Source organism: Bos grunniens, chromosome 5 (genome assembly GCF_055505025.1).
Source record: "Bos grunniens cultivar Pamir isolate PY7600 chromosome 5, Bosgru_T2T1.0, whole genome shotgun sequence".
Lineage (NCBI taxonomy): Eukaryota > Metazoa > Chordata > Mammalia > Artiodactyla > Bovidae > Bos > Bos grunniens.
Genome location: NC_141169.1, coordinates 100977300 through 101003913, shown reverse-complemented (window position 1 = coordinate 101003913; position 26614 = coordinate 100977300). Strand labels below are relative to the sequence as shown.

Here is a 26614-nt window from a genome sequence, read left to right as displayed (position 1 = left end):
ACTCTATGCATATGTGTAAGCATTTTATCCACTTTTAAATGAATCATGAGTGACATTATATCCATTCACTAAAGAAAGACACTTCTAGTTAAAATTTGTCAAAATTGAGATAGACAGCCTTGAAAGGCAGAAATATTCTCATCACTGAAGGTCTTCTAATACAGGCTGCTAGGAATGCTGTAGTTGGGAATACCACATTAGACAAGAAGTTTTGTTAAGTGACTGCTGAAGTCTCTTTAACTTTTAAGATGATCAGATTTATTTATTAAGAGAGTTATCGAGTAGCCAGCATTGGAATTTTTATCAGTGGTTTCAATTGTTATCTGCAATTTATATCAAACGTTTAATTTTTCCCTTTACTGTCTTTATCTTGAAGTTTTATAGGTTGCCTATTCCAGTCCTTTGGCACACAATTCACTCATTTTGTCTAACATAAACCCTATGAATTGTTGTGCCTGGTGGGGTTTTGTTTTGTTCTGTTTTTGTGCCTTGCTGTTGTCACTTGTTTGTTCGTATTTCAGGCACTAACTACAACTTTGTTAGGTTCATTCGATCCTTATACTTCTTTAAAAGCACTTTTAGGTCTCATTATGCATCCTTAAGCCACCTTCAGACTTTCTCTACTTCTATTTCTTTTTTTTTTTTAATTGGAATATAATTGGAGTACAACGTTACATTAGTTTCTGCTGTACAATATCATGAATCAGTCAAATATATACATATATCCTCTCCCTCTTGAGACTCCCTCCTACCCTCCTCTTTACTTCTATTTATATTTTCCATGATTTTAAGGTGGTAAGGAGGAAACAACAGAAGCTGCTAGATGCCTAATGATTCTTGACGTCAACCAGAGTTAAGATCAGTCATTTAAAAACACCTTCATTCACTTTAGCCAGACATTAGCTATTTCTACCCATTCTCAGGCTGTGCCAGTTGAATCGGGGGAAAAATATCTTGATTACAGGATGGGGCAAAACTGTAGTAAACAACCTCTTTCATTTCTGTAAAAGCACATTTAAAAAATCTTTTGTATTGGAATATAATACGCATGCCACAAAATTCAACTCCGAGTATCTTTATATACACACGAGCTTATGTATGCCCTCTCTTGCAGATATAAAACTCTGCATATTCTCCCAAACCTTCTGCTACTTTGCAGCAGTACTTTCACCCCTACCATACCTCACTTCCTTTAGCAGTTTTCCTCCCAAGTAAGAAAGTTAGCATTTTGAGGCTGTCTTGTATTTGATTTTTATTTCTCTTCCTTTTATTCTCATTCATTCTATGCAACTTAACTGTCATGTGTATCCAGTTGTCATGCCTGTCAATATATAGCTCCAGAATAATAATAGAAAAGGTGGTAAATTAATCCAGATCAATAGGAGGAAACCAAGATCCTTGTATACATCACTTATAAAAAAAACACTGAGCTTGACTAACAAGATAGAATTGAAACAACTGATGATCAAAATAGGCTCTTGCAATCCAAATAAACTTTCACTACTGGTTTAAATCAAATATAAATGTAGACAAACTTGTTAGTTCAGAAAAGAAATCAGAAAATTGACTCATCCACAGGCAAGGAACATCATGAAATGAGTGACAACTTTTTGTTCTCTAACAAGAAAAACATCTTGAGTGGAGCACATAGAAAGTAGTATTTATCTTGTATAGCACTTCACGCTATTTTTGAAGTGGTCTCTCACTTTTCATTTTTATAGAAAACCTATACACCAATCATTAATAATAATTATACACAGACATTGTCTGTATAGATTCAAACACATTTATTATTTGTGTGACTTTGAGCAAGTTACCTAAATGCTCTTTCTCAGTTGTCTGTTTTGTAAAATTGAGAGGAAAATTGTACTAATCTTGTAAAAATGATACAGCAATCAGATGAGACACTATATGGACAAAGCTCAGAATGTTCATACCTGGCATTTATGTCAAACATATTTCTCTCTCTCTCCTATCTATCTGTACACATATATTTTGGTATATTTTGTGTTACTTTGGAATCTGCTTTTGAACCCCAGCATTTATGTGACCTAAAATAAAGCAATTCTTTGTGAATAATTTTATGTATGAAGCTATATTATGTTTAAAGAAAGTTACATCTTTATGTCCTTTGTTAGATCACTGATTCACTTTTGTTGGTGGTCAGCATTACTCTCTAGGTTTTAATGTATTGAAATACCTGCAATTATGACAACCAAAAATCTGTGCATACCTTTTATTTGCTTTGTAGAGCCAGTACTCTGTTCATTTCTGTGGAATTGAGAAGCTTATATACAAGAACCAATGACCATCCCCTAAGTTTTACTCAATCTTGCTAGAGGCTTGGGTAACTTCACTGTGGTTGGTCCATGTCTGGTGAATTTTTGGAAGCAGCCACTTATGGAATTGGATCAATCTGATTCTAATTTTGGGTTTAAATTGCTATTTTTTTGACTTCTGGAAAGTTATATGAACTCTTTTCATGGTGTTATTTCACTGCTCCTGTAGAAAAACATCAGATCAGATCAGACGCTCAGTCGTGTCCAACTCTTCGCAACCCCATGAATCGCAGCGTGCCAGGCCTCCCTGTCCATCACCAATTCCCGGAGTTCACTCAGACTCATGTCCATCGAGTCGGTGATGCCATCCAGCCATCTCATCCTCTGTCGTTCCCTTCTCCTCCTACCCCCAATCCCTCCCAGCATCAGAGTCTTCTCCAATGAGTCAACTCTTCACATGAGGTGGCCAAAGTACTGGAGTTTCAGCTTCAGCATCATTCCTTCCATAGAAATTCCAGGGCTGATCTCCTTTAGAATGGACTGGAGGATCTTCTTGCAGTCCAAGGGACTCTCAAGAGTCTTCTCCAACACCACAGTTCAAAAGCATCAATTCTTCGGCGCTCAGCCTTCTTCACAGTCCAACTCTCACATCCATACATGACCACAGGAAAAACCATAGCCTTGACTAGACGAACCTTTGTTGGCAAAGTAATGTCTCTGCCTTTGAATATGCTATCCAGGTTGGTCATAACTTTCCTTCCAAGGAGTAAGCATCTTTTAATTTCATGGCTGCAGTCACTATCTGCAGTGATTTGGAAGCCCAGAAAAATAAAGTCTAACACTGTTTCCACTGATTCCTCATCTATTTACCGTGAATTGATGGGACTGGATGCCATGATCTTCGTTTTCAGAATGTTGAGCTTTAAGCCAACTTTTTCACTCTCCACTTTCACCTTCATCAAGAGGCTTTTGAGTTCCTCTTCACTTTCTGCCATAAGGGTGGTGTCATCTGCATATCTGAGATCATTGATATTTCTCCTGGAAATCTTGATTCCAGCTTGTGTTTCTTCCAGTCCAGCATTTCTCATGATGTACTCTGCATAGAAGTTAATAAACAGGATGACAATATACAGCCTTGACATACTCCTTTTCCTATTTGGAACCAGTCTGTTGTTCCATGTCCAGTTCTAACTGTTGCTTCCTGACCTGCATACGAATTTCTCAAGAGGCAGATCAGGTGGTCCGGTATTCCCATCTCTTTCAGAATTTTCCACAGTTTATTGTGATCCACACAGTCAAAGGCTTTGACATAGTCAATAAAGCAGAAATAGATGTTTTTCTGGAACTCTCTTGCTTTTTCCATGATCCAGCGGATGTTGGCAATTTGGTCTCTGGTTCCTCTGCCTTTTTGAAAACCAGCTTGCACATCAGGAAGTTCACGGCTCACATATTGCTGGAGCCTGGCTTGGAGAATTTTGAGCATTACTTTACTAGTGTGTGAGATGAGTGCAATTGTGCAGTAGTTTGAGCATTCTTTGGCATTGCCTTTCTTTGGGATTGGAATGAAAACTGACCTTTTCCAGTCCTGTGGCCACTGCTGAGTTTTCCAAATTTGCTGGCATATTTGAGTGCAGCACTTTCACAGCATCATCTTTCAAGATTTGGAATAGCTCCACTGGAATTCTATCACCTTCACTAGCTTTGTTGATAGTCATGCTTTCTAAGGCCCACTTGACTTTACATTCCAGGATGTCTGGCTCTAGGTCAGTGATCACACCATCATGATTATCTGGGTCGTGAAGATCTTTTTTGTACAGTTCTTGTGTGTATTCTTGTCACTTCTTAATATCTTCTGCTTCTGTTAGGTCCATAACATTTCTGTTCTTTATCGAGTCCATCTTTGTATGAAATATTCCTTTGGTATCTCTAATTTTCTTGCAGAGATCTCTAGTCTTTCCCATTCTGTTGTTTTCCTCTATTTCTTTGCACTGATCGCTGAAGAAGGCTTTCTTATCTCTTCTTGCTATTCTTTGGAACTCTGCATTCAGATGCTTATATCTTTCCTTTTCTCCTTTGCTTTTCGCTTCTCTTCTTTTCACAGCTATTTGTAAGGCCTCCCCAGACAGCCATTTTGCTTTTCTGCATTTCTTTTCCATAGGGATGGTCTTGATCCCTGTTCTCCTGTACAGTGTCATGAACCTCATTCCATAGCTCATCAGGCACTCTGTGTATCAGATCTAGTCCCTTAAATCTATTTCTCACTTCCACTGTATAATCATAAGGGATTTGATTTAGGTCATACCTGAATGGTTTAGTGGTTTTCTCCACTTTCTTCAGTTTCAGTCTGAATTTGGCAAAAAGGAGTTCACAGTCTGAGCCATAGTCAGCTCCTGGTCTTGTTTTTGCTGACTGTATCGAGCTTCTCCATCTTTGGCTGCAAAGAATATAATCAGTCTGATTTCAGTGTTGACCATCTGGTGATGTCCATGTATAGAGTCTTCTGTTGTGTTGTTGGAAGAGGGTGTTTGTTATGACCAGTGCATTTTCTTGGCAAAGCACTATTAGTCTTTGCCCTGCTTCATTCCGTATTCCAAGGCCAAATTTGCATTACTCCAGCTGTTTCTTGACTTCCTACTTTTGCATTCCAGTCCCCTATAATGAAAAGGACATCTTTTTTGGGTGTTAGGTCTAAAAGGTCTTGTAGGTCTTCATAGAACCGTTCAACTTCAGCTTCTTCAGCATTACTTGTTGGGGCGTAGACTTGGATTACTGTGATATTGAATGGTTTGCCTTGGAAACAAACAGAGATCATTCTGTCGTTTTTGAGATTGCATCCAAGTACTGCATTTCAGACTCTTCTGTTGACCATGATGGCTACTCCATTTCTTCTGAGGGATTCCTGCCCCCAGTAGTAGATATAATGGTCATCTGAATTAAATTCACCCATTCCAGTCCATTTTAGTTCGCTGATTGCTAGAATGTCGACGTTCACTCTTGCCATCTCCTATTTGACCACTTCCAATTTGCCTTAATTCATGGACCTGACATTCCAGGTTCCTATGCAATATTGCTCTTTACAGCATCGGACCTTTCTTCTATCACCAGTCACATCCACCGCTGGGTATTGTTTTTGCTTTGACTCCATCCCTTCATTCTTTCTGGAGTTATTTTTCCACTGATCTTCAGTAGCATATTGGGCACCTACTAATCTGGGGAGTTCCTCCTCTTTCAGTATCCTATCATTTTGCCTTTTCATACTGTTCATGGGGTTCTCAAGACAACAAAAAACATGCCTTTCCCAATTTAAACACATGACTTCATCATTCTGTTTCAAAAGTTGTTAAATAAAATGATATTTTAAAAAGTACACTGGCTGCGGAGTGGGCATATGAGTCTGCAGTGATGCTAAAAGATGATGCCGTGAAAGTGCTGCACTCAATATGTCAGCAAACTTGGAAAACTCAGCAATGGCCACAGGATTGGAAAAGGTCGGTTTTCATTCCAATACCAAAGAAAGGAAATGCCAAAGAATGCTCAAACTACCGCACAATTGCACTCATCTCACATGCTAGTAAAGTGATGCTTAAAATTCTCCAAGCCAGGCTTCAACAATATGTAAACTGTGAATTTCCAGATGTCCAAGCTGATTTTAGAAAAGGTAGAGGAACCAGAGATCAAATTGCCAACATCCACCGGATCATCAGAAAAGCAAAAATGGTCCAGAAAAACATCTATTTCTGCTTTATTGACTATGCCAAAGCCTTTGACTGTGTGGATCACAATAAACTGTGGAAAATTCTGAAAGAGATGGGAATACCAGACCACCTGATCTGCCTCTTGAGAAACCTATATACAGGTCAGGAAGCAACAGTTAGACTGGACATGGAACAACAGACTGGTTCCAAATAGGAAAAGGAGTTGTCAAGGCTGTATATTGTCACCCTGTTGATTTAACTTCTATGCAGAGTACATCATGAGAAATGCTGGACTGGAAGAAGCACAAGCTGGAATCAAGATTGCCGGGAGAAATATCAATAACTTCAGATATGCAAATGACACCACCCTTATGGCAGAAAGTGAAAAACTAAAGAGCCTCTTGATAAAAGTGAAAAAGAAGAATGAAAAAGTTGGCTTAAAGCTCTCACCCACCTCCAAGAATATTGGAAATAAAAGCAAAAATAAACAAATGGGACCTAATTAACCTTAAAAGCTTCTGCACATCAAAGGAAACTATTAGCAAGGTGAAAAGACAGCCTTCAGAATGGGAGAAAATAATAGCAAATGAAGCAACTGACAAACAACTAATCTCAAAAATATACAAGCAACTCCTACAGCTCAATTCCAGAAAAATAAATGACCCAATCAAAAAATGGGCCAAAGAACTAAATAGACATTTCTCCAAAGAAGACATACAAATGGCTAACAGACACATGAAAAGATGCTCAGCATCACTCATTATCAGAGAAATGCAAATCAAAACCACTATGAGGTACCATTTCAGGCCAGTCAGAATGGCTGCGATCCAAAAGTCTACAAATAATAAATGCTGGAGAGGGTGTGGAGAAAAGGGAACCCTCTTACACTGTTGGTGGGAATGCAAACTAGTACAGCCACTATGGAGAACAGTGTGGAGATTCCTTAAAAAACTGGAAATAGAACTGCCTTATGATCTCACAATCGCACTGCTGGGCACACACTCTGAGGAAACCAGAAGGGAAAGAGACATGTGTACCCCAATGTTCATCGCAGCACTGTTTATAATAGCCAGGACATGGAAGCAACCTAGATGTCCATCAGCAGATGAATGGATAAGAAAGCAGTGGTACATATACACAATGGAGTATTACTCAGCCATTAAAAAGAATACATTTGAATCAGTCCTAATGAGGTGGATGAAACTGGAGCCTATTATACAGAGTGAAGTAAGCCAGAAGGAAAAACACCAATACAGTATACTAACGCATGTATATGGAATTTAGAAAGATGGTAACAATAACCCTGTATATGAGACAGCAAAAGAGACACTGATGTATAGAACAGTCTTATGGACTCTGTGGGAGAGGGAGAGGGTGGGAAGATTTGGGAGAATGGCATTGAAACATGTAAAATATCATGTATGAAACGAGATGCCAGTCCAGGTTCGATGCACGATACTGGATGCTTGGGGCTAGTGCACTAGGACGATCCAGAGGGATGGTATGGGGAGGGAGGAGGGAAGAGGGTTCAGGCTGGGGAACACATGTATACCTGTGGTGGATTCATTTTGATATTTGGCAAAAGTAATACAATTATGTAAAGTTTAAAAATAAAATAAAATTAAAAAAACATAAAAATTTAAAAAAAAAAAAAAAAAAGCTCAACATTCAGAAAACCAAGATCATGGCATCCAGTCCCATCACTTCATGGGAAATAGATGGGGAAACAGTGGAAACAGTGGCTGACTTTATTTTTTGGGGCTCCAAAATCACTGCAGATGATGATTGCAGCCATGAAATTAAAAGATGCTTACTCCTTGGAAGGAAAGTTATGACCAACCTAGACAGCATATTAAACAACAGAGACATTACTTTGTCAACAAAGGTCCATCTAGGCAAGGCTATGGTTTTTACAGTGGTCATGTATGGATGTGAGAGTTGGACTATAATGAAAGCTGAGTGCCGAAGACTTGATTCTTTTGAACTGTGGTGTTGGAGAAGACTCCTAAGAGCCCCTTGGACCACAGGGAGATCAACCAGTCCATCCTAAAGGAGATCAGTCCTGGGTGTTCATTGGAGGGACTAATGCTGAAGCTGAAACTCCAGTACTTTGGCCACCTGATGCGAAGAGCTGACTCATTTGAAAAGACCTTGATGCTGGGAAAGATTGAGGGGAGGAGAAGGGGACAACAGAGGATGAGATGGTTGGATGGCATCACTAACTCTATGGACATGGGTTTGGGTGGAATCCGGGAGTTGGTGATAGACAGGGAGGCCTGGCGTGCTGCGATTCATGGGGTCACAGAGAGTCAGACACGACTGAGCAACTGAACTGAATTCCCCTTATGTGTTCCCTCACAGTCTTATTTACATTTCTCTTAAACCCCCAACCCTTTAGGCAACAGGAACAGGTTTCCTGGAAGACTATTTTTTCATGAATGGGGGCGGAGGGTGGGGATTGGTTTCGAGATGATTCAAGAACATTACGTGTATTGTGTACTTTTATTTCTATTGTTATTACATTAGCTCCACATCAGCTACATCAGCTCTTCACATCACCAGGCATTAGATCCTGGAGGCTGGGGACTGGAGGTTGGGGACTTGTATTAAAGCACCCCACCTTTTGCCTTGCAATCACCATTGTTGTTTTTCTTAAACCTGACAGAGACAGCAAAATACTCATATGTATCAATACTACTAGGGCCTGGTAACTTGTGAGAATGCTGTCATTACCTGGTCATACTTTAAAAATGCAGATTATTTGATGCACTTCAGTTTCTGGGGTGACATTAAACTAGTGACTCTACTTTTGCACCTGGGGAATATGGTCGTGGTATATCCAGAAACAAAGATGGTGAGGCTGTTTTCTACATTACAGATTCTCAGTAAGCATTGATTTCACACCTATATCCAAGCTTCTTTAGAGCTACGTTATTTTTCTTCAATAATTCACACACATAGTTTTCTTTAACCTCTATCTGCTAGAGAATTTAAATATATTTAGCCTATTTGGGGGTCTTCCTGTTGACCTTGAGGGTTTCTGCTTTGTACTTTATTATTAGTGAATAATCCCATGCCTTTCTCTCTGGGTTGGCTTATGTTGGAATGGCAACTTCCAACCTTTCACAATACAAAATGCACCAACAGAAAGACTGCTGTTTACTTATAAGATATCTAAAAGGCTGATGATTTGTTTTGCCTTAAAAAAAGAATTTTCAAAATATTTGTTAATGTAATAAAGGGTGTTTAAAATAAATCTTCTCACTAAGAAATAAAAGGATGAAGTTATAGTACTGTTTGTGGCTTTCTGGTGGTTCCAAAAGCAACTATCAAAAATATGCTTATATTATTTTTTATAGATACTCTCTTTTAAATTTCTTACTGATAACTGAGGATTATCAATAAAAATCCTGAGGAAAATAGCAGCCCTACTTCTTCTTATTTGATTCTTATCTATACACACAGACACACATAAACTTTTGTATGTGTGTATATTCAGTGGTCACTTGTAAAATTTAAATAACACAATTAATGTCTATTTTTGTTTGTTTTATTTTTTATTTTTAATATAAATTTATTTATTTTAATTGGGGGTTAATTACTTTACAATATTGTATATTTTTTGTTCTCTGTGAGAAGTACATCTTGAGTTTCTGTTGAATCAAAAAAAAAAAAAATAGAAATCACACACTCATCATTCCTATGCTCCTTTTACATATTTTTCAATTATGTGGTTCTGAAGTTATTTTTGTCCAGATAGAAGGATAGAGCATAGAAAATTCTGTTAGCTTGAATTATAAATATGCATATTTAAACATGACAAAATGTGGTCCACCGGAGAAGGGAATGGCAAACCACTTCAGTATTCTTGCCTTGAGAACCCCATGAACAGTATGAAAAGGCAAAATGATAGGATACTGAAAGAGGAGGAATGCCCCAGGTCAGTAGGTGCCCAATATGCTACTGGAGATCAGTGGAGAAAGAACTCCAGAAAGAATGAAGGGATGGAGCCAAAGCAAAAACAATACCCAGTTGTGGATGTGACTGGTGATAGAAGCAAGGTCCGATGCTGTAAAGAGCAATATTGCATAGGAACCTGGAATGTCAGGTCCATGAATTAAGGCAAATTGGAAGTGGTCAAATAGGAAATGGCAAGAGTGAATGTCGACATTCTAGCAATCAGCGAACTAAAATGGACTGGAATGGGTGAATTTAACTCAGATGACCATTGTATCTACTACTGGGGGCAGGAATCCCTCAGAAGAAATGGAGTAGCCATCATGGTCAACAAAAGAGTCTGAAATGCAGTACTGGATGCAATCTCAAAAACGACAGAATGATCTCTGTTTGTTTCCAAGGCAAACCATTCAATATCACAGTAATCCAAGTCTATGCACCAACCAGTAATGCTGAATAAGCTGAAGTTGAATGGTTCTTTGAAGACTTACAAGACCTTTTAGACCTAACACCCAAAAAAGATGTCCTTTTCATTATAGGGGACTGGAATGCAAAAGTAGGAAGTCAAGAAACAGCTCGAGTAACAGGCAAATTTGGCCTTGGAATATGGAATGAAGCAGGGCAAAGACTAATAGAGTTTTCCCAAGAAAATGCACTGGTGTTAGCAAACACCCTCTTCCAACAACACAAGAGAAGACTCTACACATGGACATCAGCAGATGGTCAACACCGAAATCAGACTGATTATATTCTTTGCAGCCAAAGATGGAGAAGCTCTATATAGTCAACAAAAACAAGACCAGGAGCTGACTGTGGCTCAGATCATGAACTCCTTTTTGCCAAATACAGACTGAAATTGAAGAAAGTAGGGAATCAAATCCGTTATGATTATACAGTGGAAGTGAGAAATAGATTTAAGGGCCTAGATCTGATAGAGTGCCTGGTGAATTATGGACAGAGGTTCGTGACATTGTACAGGAGACAGGGATCAAGACCATCCCATTGGAAAAGAAATGCAAAAAAGCAAAATGGCTGTCTGGGGAGGCCTTACAAATAGCTGTGAAAAGAAGACAAGCAAAAAGCAAAGGAGAAAAGGAAAGATATAAGCATCTGAATGCAGAGTTCCAAAGAATAGCAAGAAGAGATAAGAAAGCCTTCCTCAGCGATCAATGCTAAGAAATAGAGAAAAACAACAGAATGGGAAAGACTAGAGATGTCTTCAAGAAAATTAGAGATACCAAAGGAACATTTCATGCAAAGATGGACTCGATAAAGGACAGAAATGGTATGGACCTAACAGAAGCAGAAGATATTAAAAAGAGGTGGCAAGAATACACAGAAGAACTGTACAAAAAAGATCTTCACGACCCAGATAATCACGATGGTGTGATCACTGACCTAGAGCCAGACATCCTGGAATGTGAAGTCAAGTGGGCCTTAGAAAGCATCACTATGAACAAAGCTAGTGAAAGTGATGGAATTCCAGTGGAGCTATTTCAAATCCTGAAAGATGATGCTGTGAAAGTGCTGCACTCAATATGCCAGCAAATTTGGAAAACTCAGCAGTGGCCACAGGACTGGAAAAGGTCAGTTTTCATTCCAATCCCAAAGAAAGGCAATGCCAAAGAATGCTCAAACTACTGCACAGTTGCACTCATCTCACATGCTAGTAAAGTAATGCTCAAAATTCTCTAAGCAAGGCTTCAGCAATACGTGAACCGTGAACTTCCTGATGTTCAAGCTGGTTTTAGAAAAGGCAGAGGAACCAGAGATCAAATTGCCAACATCCACTGGACCATCAAAAAAGCAAGAGAGTTCCAGAAAAACATAGATTTCTGCTTTATTGACTATGCCAAAGCCTTTGACTGTGTGGATCACAATAAACTGTGGAAAATTCTGAAAGAGATGGGAATACCAGATCACCTGACCTGCCTCTTGAGAAATTTGTATACAGGTCAGGAAGCAACAGTTAGAACTGTAGATGGAACAACAGACTGGTTCCAAATAGGAAAAGGAGTACGTCAAGGCTGAATATTGTCACCCTGCTTATTTAATTTATATGCAGAGTACATCATGGGAAATGCTGGACTCGAAGAAACACAAGCTGGAATCAAGATTTCCAGGAGAAATATCAATGATCTCAGATATGCAGATGACACCACCCTTATGGCAGAAAGTGAAGAGGAACTAAAAAGCCTCCTGATGAAGGTGAAACAACATTCACAAAACCAAGATCATGGCATCCGGTCCCATCACTTCATGGAAAATAGATGGGCAAACAGTGGAAACAGTGTCAGACTTTATTTTTGGGGGCTCCCAAATCACTGCAGATGGTGACTGCAGCCATGAAATTAAAAGACTCTTACTCCTTGGAAGAAAAGTTATGACCAACCTAGATAGCATATTCAAAAGCAGAGATATTACTTTGCCAACAAAGGTCTGGCTAGTCAAGGCTATGGTTTTTCCAGTGGTCAGGTATGGATGTGAGAGTTGGACTCTTAAGAAAGCTGAGCGCCGAAGAATTGATTCTTTTGAACTGTGGTGTTGGAGAAGACTCTTAAGAGTCCCTTGGACTGCAAGGAGATCCAACCAGTCCATTCTGAAGGAGATCAGCCCTGGGATTTCTTTGGAAGGAATGATGCTAAAGCTGAAACTCCAGTACTTTGGCCACCTCATGCGAAGAGTTGACTCATTGGAGAAGACTCTGATGCTGGGAGGGATTGGGGACAGGAGGAGAAGGGGACGACAGAGGATGAGATGGCTGGATGGCATCACTGACTTCATGGATCTGAGTCTGAGTGAACTCTGGGAGTTGGTGATGGACAGGGAGGCCTGGTGTGCTGCGATTCATGGGGTCACAGAGGGTCCAACATGACTGAGTGACTGAACTGAACTGAACTGAAGTTATTTTTGTCCAGATAGGAGGATAGAGCATAGAAAATTCTGTTAGCCTGAATTATAAATATGCATATTTAAACATAGGATATGTGAACCTCAGTTTGTTCTCTCCTCAGGCTCAGTAAATGCCAGAGGAATATATGTATACTCAGATGTCATATATATATATACACATGGGGTTCCCTGGTGGTTCAGACAATAAATAATCTGCTTGCAGTGCAGGAGACCTGGGTTCAATCCCTGGATCAGGAAGGTCCCCTGAAGAAAGTAATGGCTACCCACTCCAGAATTCTTGCTTGGAAAATCCCATGGACAGAGGAGCCTGGCAGGCTATAGTCCATGGGGTTCAAAGAGTCGGACACAAATAGAAATTAACACACACACATATATTTATGCACATATGTTCACATATGGGTGTTTATATTTTTATACAAATATTAACATATAATGTATATTATTCTACACCTTTTTTTAACAATAAATCTTAAAAGGTGTTCATATAACTCCTTTTTAAGAATTATATGAATACAAGATATTCTGTATGGGTAAAACAAATCTAGCTTGCTCCTTTAGATATGGTTGTTTCTCAGTCTCTTAAGTACAAATCCATTTACATTTATCTTTGCACACATCTTCAAGTATATCTAGAGGGCTAAATCTTATAAGTGGAGTCAAAAACTATGCATGTAAATTGTGATGGATCTGGCTAAATCACTTTCCAAAGGGATTATACCAATTTATATTTCCACCAAAAATGTGACATCATCTAATAAAATTTAATAAAATCATTGTTTTTGTCTACTGTTGATTAATTTTCATGGATATCTATGTTAATGTGTTGAACTGGACATTTCAGAGGTGGTTCATGTGTAGGTTACAAGTTGATTTCAGATTGCTTTGAGTTTCCTGGCTTATAAAAAACCCTGCAGGTGGATAATTTTTATTTTAAGGGTGTTTTGTTGGGGAACTTTCTTTTCTTGGGACAGTTCTTACTGATTTCAAAGGAGATAGTGACCAACAACCAGAAATATTTAGTCAGTGATCTACAATTTACAAAGCTCTTTTTATCTGTATTATTATACTTACATTACAAAATTATATTTATGCAACAGACATTAGAAATGTTGATAACAAAATTAAGATTCAGAAAAATCAATAGATTGGCCTGAGATCATTCAACTAAATATAGATATGTTGGGGCTGGAACCCATATCTTCTGGTACCTCTTTTCTGTTTTCTTTCTGTTTGCCTTCTTGTATAATTCACCTTCTTTCTGCACTATTTTAACAAGAAAGAAACAAGGATATTTCTGAGGAAACCTGACAGAAGATTTCTGAGGAAAACTTGACAGAAAAAAGATGATATCTGAGGGAAACCTGACAGAAAAGATATTTCTGAGGAAACCATGAGAGAAAAAAGATTTCTAAGAGAAACCTTAAAGAAGGCTATATCAAAGGAAAACTAGACAGAAAAAAGGTAATTTTGAAGGAAATTCTGACAAAAGAAGATGATTTCTAAGAGAATTCTGAAAGAAATGCTACGTGAGAGGAAAACCTAAGAGAAAGAGGGCAATTATGAGAAAATTCTGTCAGAAATAAAGGGAAACATGGGCTTCCCTGGTAGCTCATATGATAAAGAAACTGCCCACAGTGCAGGTGACTGTTTGAATCCCTGGATCCAGAAGAGCCCTTGGAGAATGGAATGGCCACCCACTCCAGTATTCTTGCCTGAAGAATTCCGTGGACAGAGGAGCCTGGCGGGCACAGTCAATGAGGTCGCAGAGTCAGACATAACTGAGTGACTAACATTTTCATTTCAAGGGAAACATAAAACAAAAGAGAAAATTTTTGAAAGAAATTTGAAAAAATGAAGGAGATTACTGAGGGGGTGCCAGAAGAAAGAAGGAGACATCTGAGGAAAGCCTGACAAAAAGAAGACAATTTTTAAGGGAAACTTGACAGAAAGAAAGAGATTACTGAGGGAATACTGACAGAGGAAGGAAATTTCAGAGAATATTCTGAAAGGAGGAGGCTCTGATATAAAATTTGAAAGAAATGAAGAAGTGCTGTGATAAAATCTGACAGAAAGAGATTTCTGTGGGACACCTGATAGAAAGAAGGAGATGTCTAAGGGAATTTTCATATATGATGTAGACTAGTAAAGTAATTCTAACAAAAAGGTTTCTGAAGGATTTCTGATATCAGAATGTATCAAATGTTAAGAAGGATGTATCTGAGGGAAACACGACTGAAAGAAAGAAATTTCTCAAGAATATCTGACAGAAAGAAGATGATTCCTGAAAGAATTTTGACAGAATGAACGAGATTATTCAGGCAATTCTCACAGCCAACTGCAGTTCCTTCTTGGGTCCATTCTCCAAACTCTTCTTTCTAGCACCTAGTCTCCCTTTGCACCAAAGACCTATGTCTCAAGCTGAGGTGCACTGTCTGGGACATGGAACTTGCACATAGGTCCTACTCCTCCTGCCCTCCACAGACCTGTTGCTTCATTCCACTCAGGTCCCCTGAAGATTCCTCCCTTCCCCAGCTAGTACCCCTAGCTATGAGTGGGCTTCTCTGAGTGAAGGAACCTCTCCTCTTTTTCAAATATTCCTTGGGGTCCTGGTCCCTTCCTGTTTCCTCTTTTTCTTCCTTTCTTTTGTCCAACCCAGTTGTGTGAGGACTTTTTCTTGTCTTTTTAGATGTCCAAATTCCTCTAATAGTGTTCAACAGTTGCTCTTTGAAAATTGCTCCATTTATAAATGTACTGATATATATACATGTATTTGGCAGCATATGGGGTCTAGTTTCCTGACCAGGTATTGAACCTGGACCCCCTGAATTGGGAGTGCAAAGTCTTAGTCATGGGACTACCAGGGTAGTCCCTGTAGTTCTATTCTTAATGCATTTGTGGGGAGAGGCAAACTCTACATTCTACTAATCCACCACCTTGACTCCTGTCTTCTTAGATAAATATTCAAATGAAGATAAAAATGATTGAATATTTCATCAGTGAACTTTAAAAAAGAATATGTCTGATGGAAAAGAAAATGCAACTACATGAATTTATAAAGTATAAAAAGATAAGTTTTTATTTAATCACTTTATTTCCTGTATGGGAAAAATTATTTGTCTAAGAACAAAACCCTTTTCTGCTGCATGTGTACTTTCTTGCATCACTACAATTGTCACTACTTATGCCCTTCTGAAACATGCAGGCACACTCTCCACTTCCATCAATACTGAACCTAGAACAAAACAAAAAGATTCACTCTTTATTGACTGAACTTCATGAGAAACAATAAAGCACAACCTAAAATATGCAGTGCAAACTCTGGTGACTATGTTTCAACATGTGGGATGTGGAAGGAATAGAGGAGGCGAAGTAAGCTGCATTTCTTTTCTTATCCAATTTTTACCTCCAAACTTAACCTGTGATGGTGAGAAGAAAGGGTTATCAGGGTAGTAAACACTATAACAAAGGTCCATCTAGTCAAGGCTATGGTTTTTCCAGTGGTCATGTATGGATGTGAGAGTTGGACAATAAAGAAAGCTGAATGCTGAAGAATTGATGCTTTTGACTGTGGTGTTGGAGAAGACTCTCGAGAGTCCCTTGGACCGCAAGGAGATCCAATCAATCCATCCTAAAGGAGATCAGTCCTGGGTGTTCATTAGAAGGACTGATGTTGAAGTTGAAACTCCAATACTTTGGTCACCTGATGCAAAGAGCTGACTCGTTTGAAAAGACCCTGATTCTGGGAAAGATTGAGGGCAGGAGGAGAAGGGGATGACAGAGGATGAGATGGTTGGATGGCATCACCGACTCGATGGACATGGGTTTGGGTGGACTCCAGGAGTTGGTGATGGACAAGGAGGCTTGGCATGCTGCGGTTCATGGGGTTGCAGAGTTGGACACGACTGAGCAACTGAACTGAACTGAACTGAAACACGATAAATCATTTTATAAAGGATGGAATTCTTCCTTTTATACGTCAAAATCATGCATTTTCAGTCACTAAGTCATGGTCTCTTTGTGACTCCATGGACTGTAGGCCTGCCAGGCTACTCTGTCCATGGATTTTCCAGGCAGGAATACTGGGGTGGGCTGTCATTTCCTCCTCTAGGAGATCTTCCCTACCCAGGGATGGATCCCATGTCTAATGTGTTTCCTGCACTGGCAAGTGGATTCTTTACCACTGAGCTACCTGAGAAGCAATATACTTCAGAATAAAAATGATCAAATAAATTTTTTTGCCATTTAAAGATTATATAAAGGGAGACATTATAACTGACATTAAATTGACCACTCTTCACTTGTTAAAAAAAAAAAAATCAGACAGTCTTAAGGCTGAAATAGATGTTCACTCATCTACTCTTGCAACCATTGTCATTTGGGTATTTCTTGCTGGATAGGTTATGACACACATAAATAATTATAAATAAAATATCTTGAAAGGATTTACTAAATTCCTATCTTGGGTCATATATAAAGAGAGGAATTTGAGAGTTCAAAATAAGTAAAAGAAAAATAGAATGGAGAATTACGATGATTCCTGGTATATAATTTCTGTTAATTAAAATGCTTTCATCCATAGGGAGTTACTTTGTGACACTGGTGTCACTTCCTAACTTCTAGTGTAACTTGAAATTTTTATCTGCCTGTTTCCAAAATGTATGCGATTTCTTTTCCTATGCATTCTTTGGTGTTGAGAGCTCAATAATTGTCATAGGCTGAATTATGTACCCCCCTCTTCAAATATATATATTGAGGACCTCAATACTCATAGCTCAGAATGCAATTATCTTAGGAGATGAAGTGTTTTAAAATGTTGGTTAAGTTAAAAAGAAGTCTTTACAGGGGCCCTACTCCAATATGGCTGATCTCCTCATAAGAAGAAAAAATCTGGGCACAGATAGGCAAATGCCAGAGGGAAGACCATGTGAAGACACAGAGGAGAAGATGGCCAAGGAGAGAGGCCTCAGAAGAAATCAATCCTGCCAAACCTTTATCTGAGACTTCCAGTCTCCATAACGATTGTTGGAAGTCTCCATAACTATTGTTTAAGCCACCGAGTCTGTGGTATTTATTACAGTAGCCTGCCTTAGCAAACTATTGCACCAATTTTAACCAACTTAGTTTTACTTCGCTCATCTTTTTTTCGAAGTGGAGCTGTATATAATACACAATATCTTCTCTCAAGAAAATTCCATAATTGTTAAGTTTGGTAGTCAGAAAGTTTATGTTATACTTTGTCATGTATTTTTCAAAGTTGAAAACATAATGATTGGCTATATTATTGGGCTCAAATCATTGCATGTGTATTTTCACCCCAAATTGGATATAAACACAGTGATGACAGAAATTTCTCTAAATTTAGCAACTCCTGTTACTCTGCTACATCATACACATTCTATCATGTCTAGCACCAAATGCCACTGGACTGAGACAGCATCTATCTTTAGTAGGTGCTCAATAAATTGTAGCTAGTGTCTTCTCTCTATGGGGAAATCAGTATCTTTCCAATTTCTTTCTCCTCCATGAAGTTGGAGAAGATCTTAAATATTTCAAGAACAGAAGTGAAGTCTACAGGCACAATCAGTTCTTCAAGCTTAGGAACATAGAGAAAGTCTAGATTTTCAATGGTCAATGGAAGCAAACATTTTGCCTTTATCACTTAATTTTCTTCCATTTCAGGTCACCAGTGGGTGTAGTAAGTGTAGGTTTGAGTAAACTTTCTAAGACTCCCATGCCAATGAGAATGTGAAGCAATAGTAAACAAACAAACCAAAGGCAAAGCCCTGAGAATAAGGCAAGGTTCATACACGTTGGATTTTCATTTCGTCTAGAATAAAAGTAATCTTTGTGGCTCACGAGTAGTATAGTCCATCTGAATGTGTAGAAATAAATATTGGTATCTGACCTTCGCCCAAGATCATATATTTGTCTGAAGCTTCTCTTTGGCATTTAATTTGTTGAGGGGCCTTTTTGGGAGATGGTGTAGAGGAAATTATGGAGGTGGCTAATCATAGATTTCTGCTTCCCTGATGGCTCAGCAGTAAAGAATCTGTCTGTAATACAGGAAATTCAGGTTTGATCCCTGGGTTGGGAAGATCCCCTGGAGAAGGAAATGGTAACCCCCTCCAATATTCTTGCCTGGGAAATTCCATGGGCAGAGGAGCCTGGCAGGCTGCAGTCCATGGGATCACAAAAGAGTCAGGCACAACTAAACAAACAAGAACAATTATAGATTCAGAGTTCTTACCATCCTTAACACATTTATGAACAAATACACGCTATTAATGCTTACCAGTTGCTGAATACATCTCCATTTGTCCATACCCAGAGTTTTCTTGTGCTGTCCATTTTCAGTCCAATCCAATAGCAAGAGGGTCCCAGATAGGGCATCAAAGATTCCTTTCACAAAATACAGAGTGCTCTCCTAGTTTTCTCATTCTTATTACCTCCAATGCTAAGGTCATTTTGAGCCCACTACCCTCTTGCTAGAGTTATTGCAACAGCCTAATAACATATACTCTGCTTTTATATTTGTAATTCATGGGCACATTACATTTAAAAGAAAATGATTGTTTTAAAACTTAAGTCAAATCATGTCATATTCTTTATTTTTCATTTTCTGCAATATCTCCTAATTCTAGTTTAAAAAAGCCTACAAGAGCTAGATGGTCCCTATCCCTCACTCACATTCTCATGTTAGGTACATTGACTGGCTGCCTCTTTTCTGTTCATTGAATTTTCCAGGCAAGTACCTACCTTAAGATTCATGTTCTCACTATTTCCTTTTCTGGGAAGTTTGTCCCCCAGATATTCTCTTGACCAACTAACTCCCCTATCTACATTACATTTTTGCTCAAGTGTTATCACTGAGTTGACTATCTTACTTGCAGTCTACCCACTGAAAACACTCATAAAATCCTCTCAACTTACAATTTTTTGCATAAAATTTAATTTACTAACTTGCAACATACTATATAATTTATATGTTTATTATGATTATTTTGTATTCCTTGTCTCTTCCTATGTGATTTAACCTCTATAAAGACAAAGATCTTTGACTGTCTCATTGACTGATCTATTACACCCTTGAGGTATACCTGTTACAGAGCAGCTACTCAATAAATTAAATGAAATATATATTGTGAAGGAGATATCTAACCACTTCATTCTTGGAGTTGAATATGGCCAGAGATCCAGAGTGAGCCATGCATTTTTTCTGGCCATCCATCCAAGTTTTTTCACGTTCAGATTGAAAGAAGCAACTATTATTGATTCGGTTCCAGCTTTGTGGACATATAATTGCATCCTCAGAGCATGTCTTGTTGAAGATCATTGGATTTTTAGCTAAAATTAACACAGTAATTGAGGGGGGAAAATGAAGAAAGTGTAAGAAAATGAAAAAGTTTAACCTTCACTGTAAAAGATTCTCATATATTTCAGACTGAGAAAATATATGTTATTTCCATGTTCAATTCAAATTATATAACTGACATAATTCAGGAAAATTAAAGATCAAGAACAGAGCATAAAACAAATCACCACTGAAGAATGCAGATCTATGCATACTTTAAAATGGTGATAATAAACAAACTTTCAGAAACTTAATCTTCTTTAGACATTTTTTCTTCCATTTTTTTTTTTCATACTACTGGTATTTTCTTTATTTACCTGTTTTTGCCCCTGTAATTTACTATGGTGGCTGGGACACATCTCAGGTCACCAATATTAATTTAAAAATGACTTTATTTTATTTTTTTAAATACAAATTTATTTATTTTAATTGGAGGCTAATTACTTTACAATATTGTATTGGTTTTGCCATACATCAACATGATTTTAAAATGTCAAGTTCAAATAAACATCTTGTTCAAAAATCAAGTATTTGGCTCAGAACTTGGGTCACCAGAAAGCCATGTTTTCTAATTCACTCACTAATTTGTTCATTCATTCAACAATTATCATTTGAGCTTCCACCATGTGCCAGATAAACTTTTGTAGCTTTAGAAGCACAACTCTATAAATAAGATACAAAAATCCTTCTGCTTAATGGGACTTACACATCTAGTAAACTATACTGCTGCTACTACTGCTAAGTCGCTTCAGTCGTGTCCGACTCTGTGCAACCACAGAGATGGCAGCCCACCAGGCCTCCCCGTCCCTGGGATTCTCCAGGCAAGAACACTGGAGTGGGTTGCCATTTCCTTCTCCAATGCATGAAAGTGAAAAGTGAAAGTGAAGTCACTCAGTCGTGTCCGACTCTAGCGACCTCGTGGACTGCAGCCTACCAGGCTCCTCCATCCATGGGATTTTCCTGGCAAAAGTACTGGAGTGGGGTGCCATTGCCTTACTAGTTTGTCATAAAATGCATCAAAGTAAAGGGGATTGGGACTGTTGGTGGAAAGAGGTGCAATTTTAATGCAATAGTCCAGACAGTGTTCCACGAGATATTTATTATAGACTTGAAGGAGGTAGCTGGGTAGGGGCATATTCACATATAGGGGAAGAGCTTCCCAAACAAAAAGAAGACCTAGGACAAAAGACAAAGATAAATGTGTCTTCCTTCTTCACAAAATAGTAAGGATGCCAGAGGACTGGAGAAAAAATGAACTAGTAAGAGATGAGATCACAGAGATAGTTGAATGACCAGATCCAACAGAGCCTTACGGCAATTAGTAGGATTTTGGCATTGCTCCAACAGAATAAAAGACCTCTGCAGCATTTTGCACAGATCTGATTTGTCTCAAAAAATTGTTAAAAATATACTCTAGAACTGTACTGCTTGAAATGGTAGCCATAGCTAGGTGTGACTATTCAGCACCTGAAATATTGCTAGTCCAAATCCAGGTGTCTTGTAAGTATAAAATGCACACTGACTATCAAACACTTACTACAAAAAATAATATGAAGATCTCAATAATTGTTTACATAGCTACATGATGAAATGATAATACATTGACTACGTTTGAATTAAATGTGATTAAAACTGTTTCAATTTTCTTTAATTTCAATGTGGCTGTTAAAATTTAAATGACATTTGTGACTCACACTACATTTTCACTGGGCATATTGCTTTAGAAGGTCAAGAGTGGAAGAGAGAAGAAGATTTAGAAGATGGAAGATGTGGACTGGGAATAATCAAGAGGGTAGAAATGATGAAAAGTACTCAGATTGTGGTCATATTTTGACAGGCCAGGCAGAATTTTCTGATTATATTTGGGGCTTGAGAGTGGGGAAAAGAGTCAAAAAAGGACTATAAAATTTTTGCCTTGAAAATGGAAAGATAAAGTTGGTATTTCCTGAGATGAGGAAAACCACAGATAGAAGGGGCTATAGAAGATAGAAGTTTATCTATCACATTTTCTTTTGTCATCTTGGACAATGCTAGGTTTGAGATGTTTGTTAGAGAGTCAAGTAGGTGGATTTAACAATTTGGAATTCAGTGAGAAGAACCAGACTGGAGATGTATATTTGGAAATCATCAATATTAATGTAAAAGTTTTAAGTCTGGTTCAGGTTACCGAGAGTACAAAGACAGATGAAGAGGGGACCTGCTCTAGGACTGAACCCGGGGCAAAGGTAAGAGGTCAGGGAGAAAAGAAGGAACAAATACAAGAAACCTGCAAATAAGCAACAGATTAGGTAGGAAGCAAGGCATGAGAAAATGCTGTTTTGGAAGTCAAATGAACAAATCATTTCCAAGGAGAGAGACAGTGCTGACTACTACACAGATCAAGTTTGATAAAGACTAGGAATTGACCTGGAAGTTACTAATGGACTTGTAAGGTAAATTTGGTAGAAAAAGAAATGGGAATATGAGCAAAGTAGATTTAACAGAAAACAGCAAAACAGACATTAGGAAAAGCTAGCAAAGATTTTTCAAGGAGGCTACTGTACAGAGGAGAAAACAAATTGGTAGATGAAGGAAGAGTAAAGTCTAGAGAGTTTTGTTTTGTTTTTTTTTTTTTTGGCAGGGGGAGTAGGAGAGATATCACTGTATCATGTTGCCCATGAGGATGTTTCAGTTGAGCATGAAAAGGCTGATGACATAGAGAAGAGAGACAAGATTTACTAGAGTAATACTAATCAGGTAAGAGGCTATAGGATCTAGCATAGAACATGAACACTCCATCTATATAGTACCAAGAATCTGGATAGAGTTTATGGGTAGAGATAAGAGGTAATACAATAGGTGTGGTGATGAGAGTTATTTGGAAGTTTTCTACTAATTGTCATAAAAATGCCAAGCTGGATGAAGCACAAGTTAGAAGGAAGGTTGCCGGGAGAGATATCAATAACCTCAGATATGCAGATGACACCACCCTTACAGCAGAAAGTGAAGAGCAACTGAAGAGGCTCTTGATGAAAGTGAAAGAGGAGAGTGAAAAAGCTGGCTTAAAGCTCAACATTCAAAAAATTAAGATCATGGCATCTGGTCCCATCATTTCATGGCAAATAGATGCAGAAGCAATGGAAACAGTGACAGACTTTATTTTCTTGGGCTTCAAAATTACTGCAGATGGTGACTGCAGCAATGAAATTAAAAGACACTTGCTCCTTGAAAGAAAAGTTATGACCAACCTAGACAGCATATTAAAAAGCAGAGACATTACTTTGCCAGCAAAGTTCTGTCTAGTCAAAGCTACAGTTTTTCCAGTGGTCACATATGGATGTGAGAGTTGGGCCATAAAGAAGGCTGAGCACCGAAGAATTGATGCTTTTGAACTGTGGTGTTCGAGAAGACTCTTGAGAGTCTCTTGGATTGAAAGAAGATCCAACCGGTCAATCCTAAGGGAATCAGTCCTGAATATTCATTGGAAGGACTGATGCTGAAGCTGAAGCTCCAATATTTTGGCCACCAGATGTGAAGAACTGACTCCTTGAAAAAGACCCTGATGCTGGGGAAGAATGAAGGTGGGAAGAAAAGGGGATGACAGAGGATGAGACAGTTGGATGGCATCACTGACTTGATGGACACAAGTTTGAGTAAGCTCCAGGAGTTGGTGATGGACAGGGAGGCCTGGTATGCTGCAGTCCATGGGGTCATAAAGAGTCAGATGTGACTGAGCGACTGAACTGAACTAAACTGTAAGATTGGAAGCAAATATATAGACTTGATAATGAAGATGTGGAAAGACTCCCTAAAGGTTTGGATAGAAAGGATAAAGTATAAAATAATCGTCTATGGAAGTGAGAGAATTAATGCACTCAGTTCAGTTCAGTAGCTCAGTCGTGTCCGACTCTTTGTGACCCCATGAATTGCAGCACGCCAGGTCTCCCTGTCCATCACCAACTCCCGGAGTTCACTCAAACTCATGTCCATCGAATTGGTGATGCCATCCAACCATCTCATCCTCTCTCATCCCCTTCTACTCTTGCCCCCAATCCCTCCCAGCATCAGGGTCTTTTCCAATGACAACTTTTCACATGATGTGGCCAAAGTATTGGAGTTTCAGCTTCAGCATCAGTCCTTCCAGTGAACACCCAGGACTGATCTCCTTTAGGATGCACTAGGGGAATGTAGTATAATTGCTAGACCCCAACCCACTTCTTTTTAACTCTATCCTAATTGCACCTGGTATGATTCTCTGATGCTAATGTTTTTTTTCTCCTCAAAGGCAAGCTCATTGATAAATGCCTACTTGATCTCCTGATTCAGCACAAACACTCCTCCCATCACAAAGTCTCACTTGACTACTAGCAAAGTGAAGTGAAAATCACTCAATAGTGTCTGACTATTTGCAACCCCATGGACTATAGAGTCAATGTAACTCTCTAGGCCAGAATACTGGAGTGGGTAGCCATTCCCTTCTCCAGGGGATATTCCCAACCCAGGTATCGAACCCAGGTTTCCCACAATGCAGGCGAATTCTTTACCAGCTGGGCCACAAGGGAAGCCCAAGAACACTGGAGTGGGTAGTCTATCCCTTCTCCAGCAGATCTTCCTGACCCAGGAATTGAACCAGGGTCTCCTGCATTGCAGGCAGATTCTTTACCAACTGAGCTATCAGGGAAGCCCAACTACTCGAGGTAGACTTATAATCTCTTCTTCTGCTTCAAACTGAATGTACTTCTACTTAGTAGTTATTTTATCATGGCTCAGGCAGTAAAGAATCTACCTGCCAATGCAGGAGAACTAGGTTCGATCCCTGGGTCAGGAAGACACCCTGGAGAAGGAAATGGCAACCCACTCCAGTATTCTTACCTAGAAAATCTCACCTGGGAGGCTACAGTCCATGGGGTCGTAAGAGTCAGACACAACTGAGCAACTGACACTTTTTTATCATGTTTACATGCTTTTTTCTTCAGTTAATAATGAATTCCTTCCAGGGCAGAAAAATCTACTTTTTTTTTGGTATCATCATATGCCTGAAGTTCAAGAGATATTTATTAAAGGAATGTTCACTCTAGAAGACAAAGCAGAGTAACTAATTTTGAAGAAAAACTAGATGGCTCTGGTAGGGAAAATATTTTCTGAGTCCAGTTGTTCAGTGAAGGGGAAGGAAAAGCTAGTTACTGGTATAACCAAATCAATATTAATACAATCAATATATTTTTAGCAGCAATTGTTTACTCACATTTTTGAGGAAATCCTAACACTGCCCAAAGAAGAAAGGCAATACCTCCACAAATCATACTTGACATGATTAGCATTTTCTTTGTTACTATACCTGTGGAAAACATGTTACTGTTTATCTTGTAAAGAAAAGCAAACAAGTAAAGAAACAAAAGGCCCAAATAATTTTTCCCCTCTATCTTCTCTACATGCTATAGTTCACAACCCAGTAATTAACACTTAGGAAAATGAGGAAAGGCACAGAGATCTAATTTGCAGCAGCAGCAGTCTCAAAAGTGCTTTGGCTCTACTTTTTGGTGCCATTTCTGAGAATTATGTTACTCAATCTTCTGTCTGGATTCCAGAACAGAAAAACAAGTTTCTCCTGGTGCTTTTTAATGAAATACTGCCCTTTCCAAGAGATGGGTGTTAATCCGGCGGAGAAGGGTAGATCCACAACTTCTCTGACGTCTTTGCTTTATAAAGAAGATTGTTTCTACTTAAGGGTCAGATTATGTATGATATAAACCAAAATTCTGAGGATGCAAGGTGGGATCAAGAAAGGATGCTCAGTTCGTGTATCTGAGGGCAACTTCTGTCTTCCCTCTTACCTGGCCTTTTGATCCTCTGCTCCACAACCTTCCTATTCTCAATCCTTTCACTCTCCATCTCAGACGCTCTTGGAGAAGGCTCTTTGACAGTCATAGAGGGTGGAATAATCCTGGGGATGAACTGATGATTATATCTGATCCTCACTGCAGAAAAGCAAGGTGCCAGTTTTCTTCGGGGAGCGGGCGGAAGCAAGATTCAACTGGAAACAGTGCAGAAATCTAGCATCCTCCACTCAATCTCAGAACCGAACTTCAGGCAGATGCCCCCTTGGCCGGCGCATATCATGTGTCCTTTTCTTTTAGGTTTTCATGAACCTGGGTAGTAACGGCTACCAGGAAATTACCAACCGGTACTCTAGCTGCAGGGGCGGTGGATCAGCAGCCTGGGATTGGTTGGAGCACAGTGGCAACTCTGAGAATTTCATATCTGATTGGCTCCTTCTCTCTCACCCGGTAACTACTCAAAGCAGAGCCCAGAAAAGCCACTGTGATCCAGTTTTGGCTTCTTTTTACAGTCTCCCAAAAAGCTCAAATCTGAGACAATTTTACATGGTGGGCTTACAGTCCATGGGGTCATAAAGAGTCGGACAGGACTGAGGCGACTGA

General features: G+C 38.9%; 1 protein-coding gene across 1 annotated transcript; it reads right to left on the bottom strand.

Annotated features, from left to right (window-relative positions):
• Positions 1-15893: 15893 nt before the first annotated feature.
• LOC147372746 (C-type lectin domain family 2 member F-like) lies at positions 15894-26386 on the bottom strand. The gene is made up of 5 exons (XM_086404214.1): positions 26009-26386; positions 25420-25512; positions 20004-20188; positions 19137-19243; positions 15894-16076 (listed from the first exon to the last, which is right to left on the bottom strand). Exons 1-5 carry the CDS (start codon positions 26100-26102, stop codon positions 15962-15964), a joined length of 594 nt encoding a protein of 197 aa, XP_086260340.1. The 5' UTR covers positions 26103-26386; the 3' UTR covers positions 15894-15961.
• Positions 26387-26614: the final 228 nt, after the last annotated feature.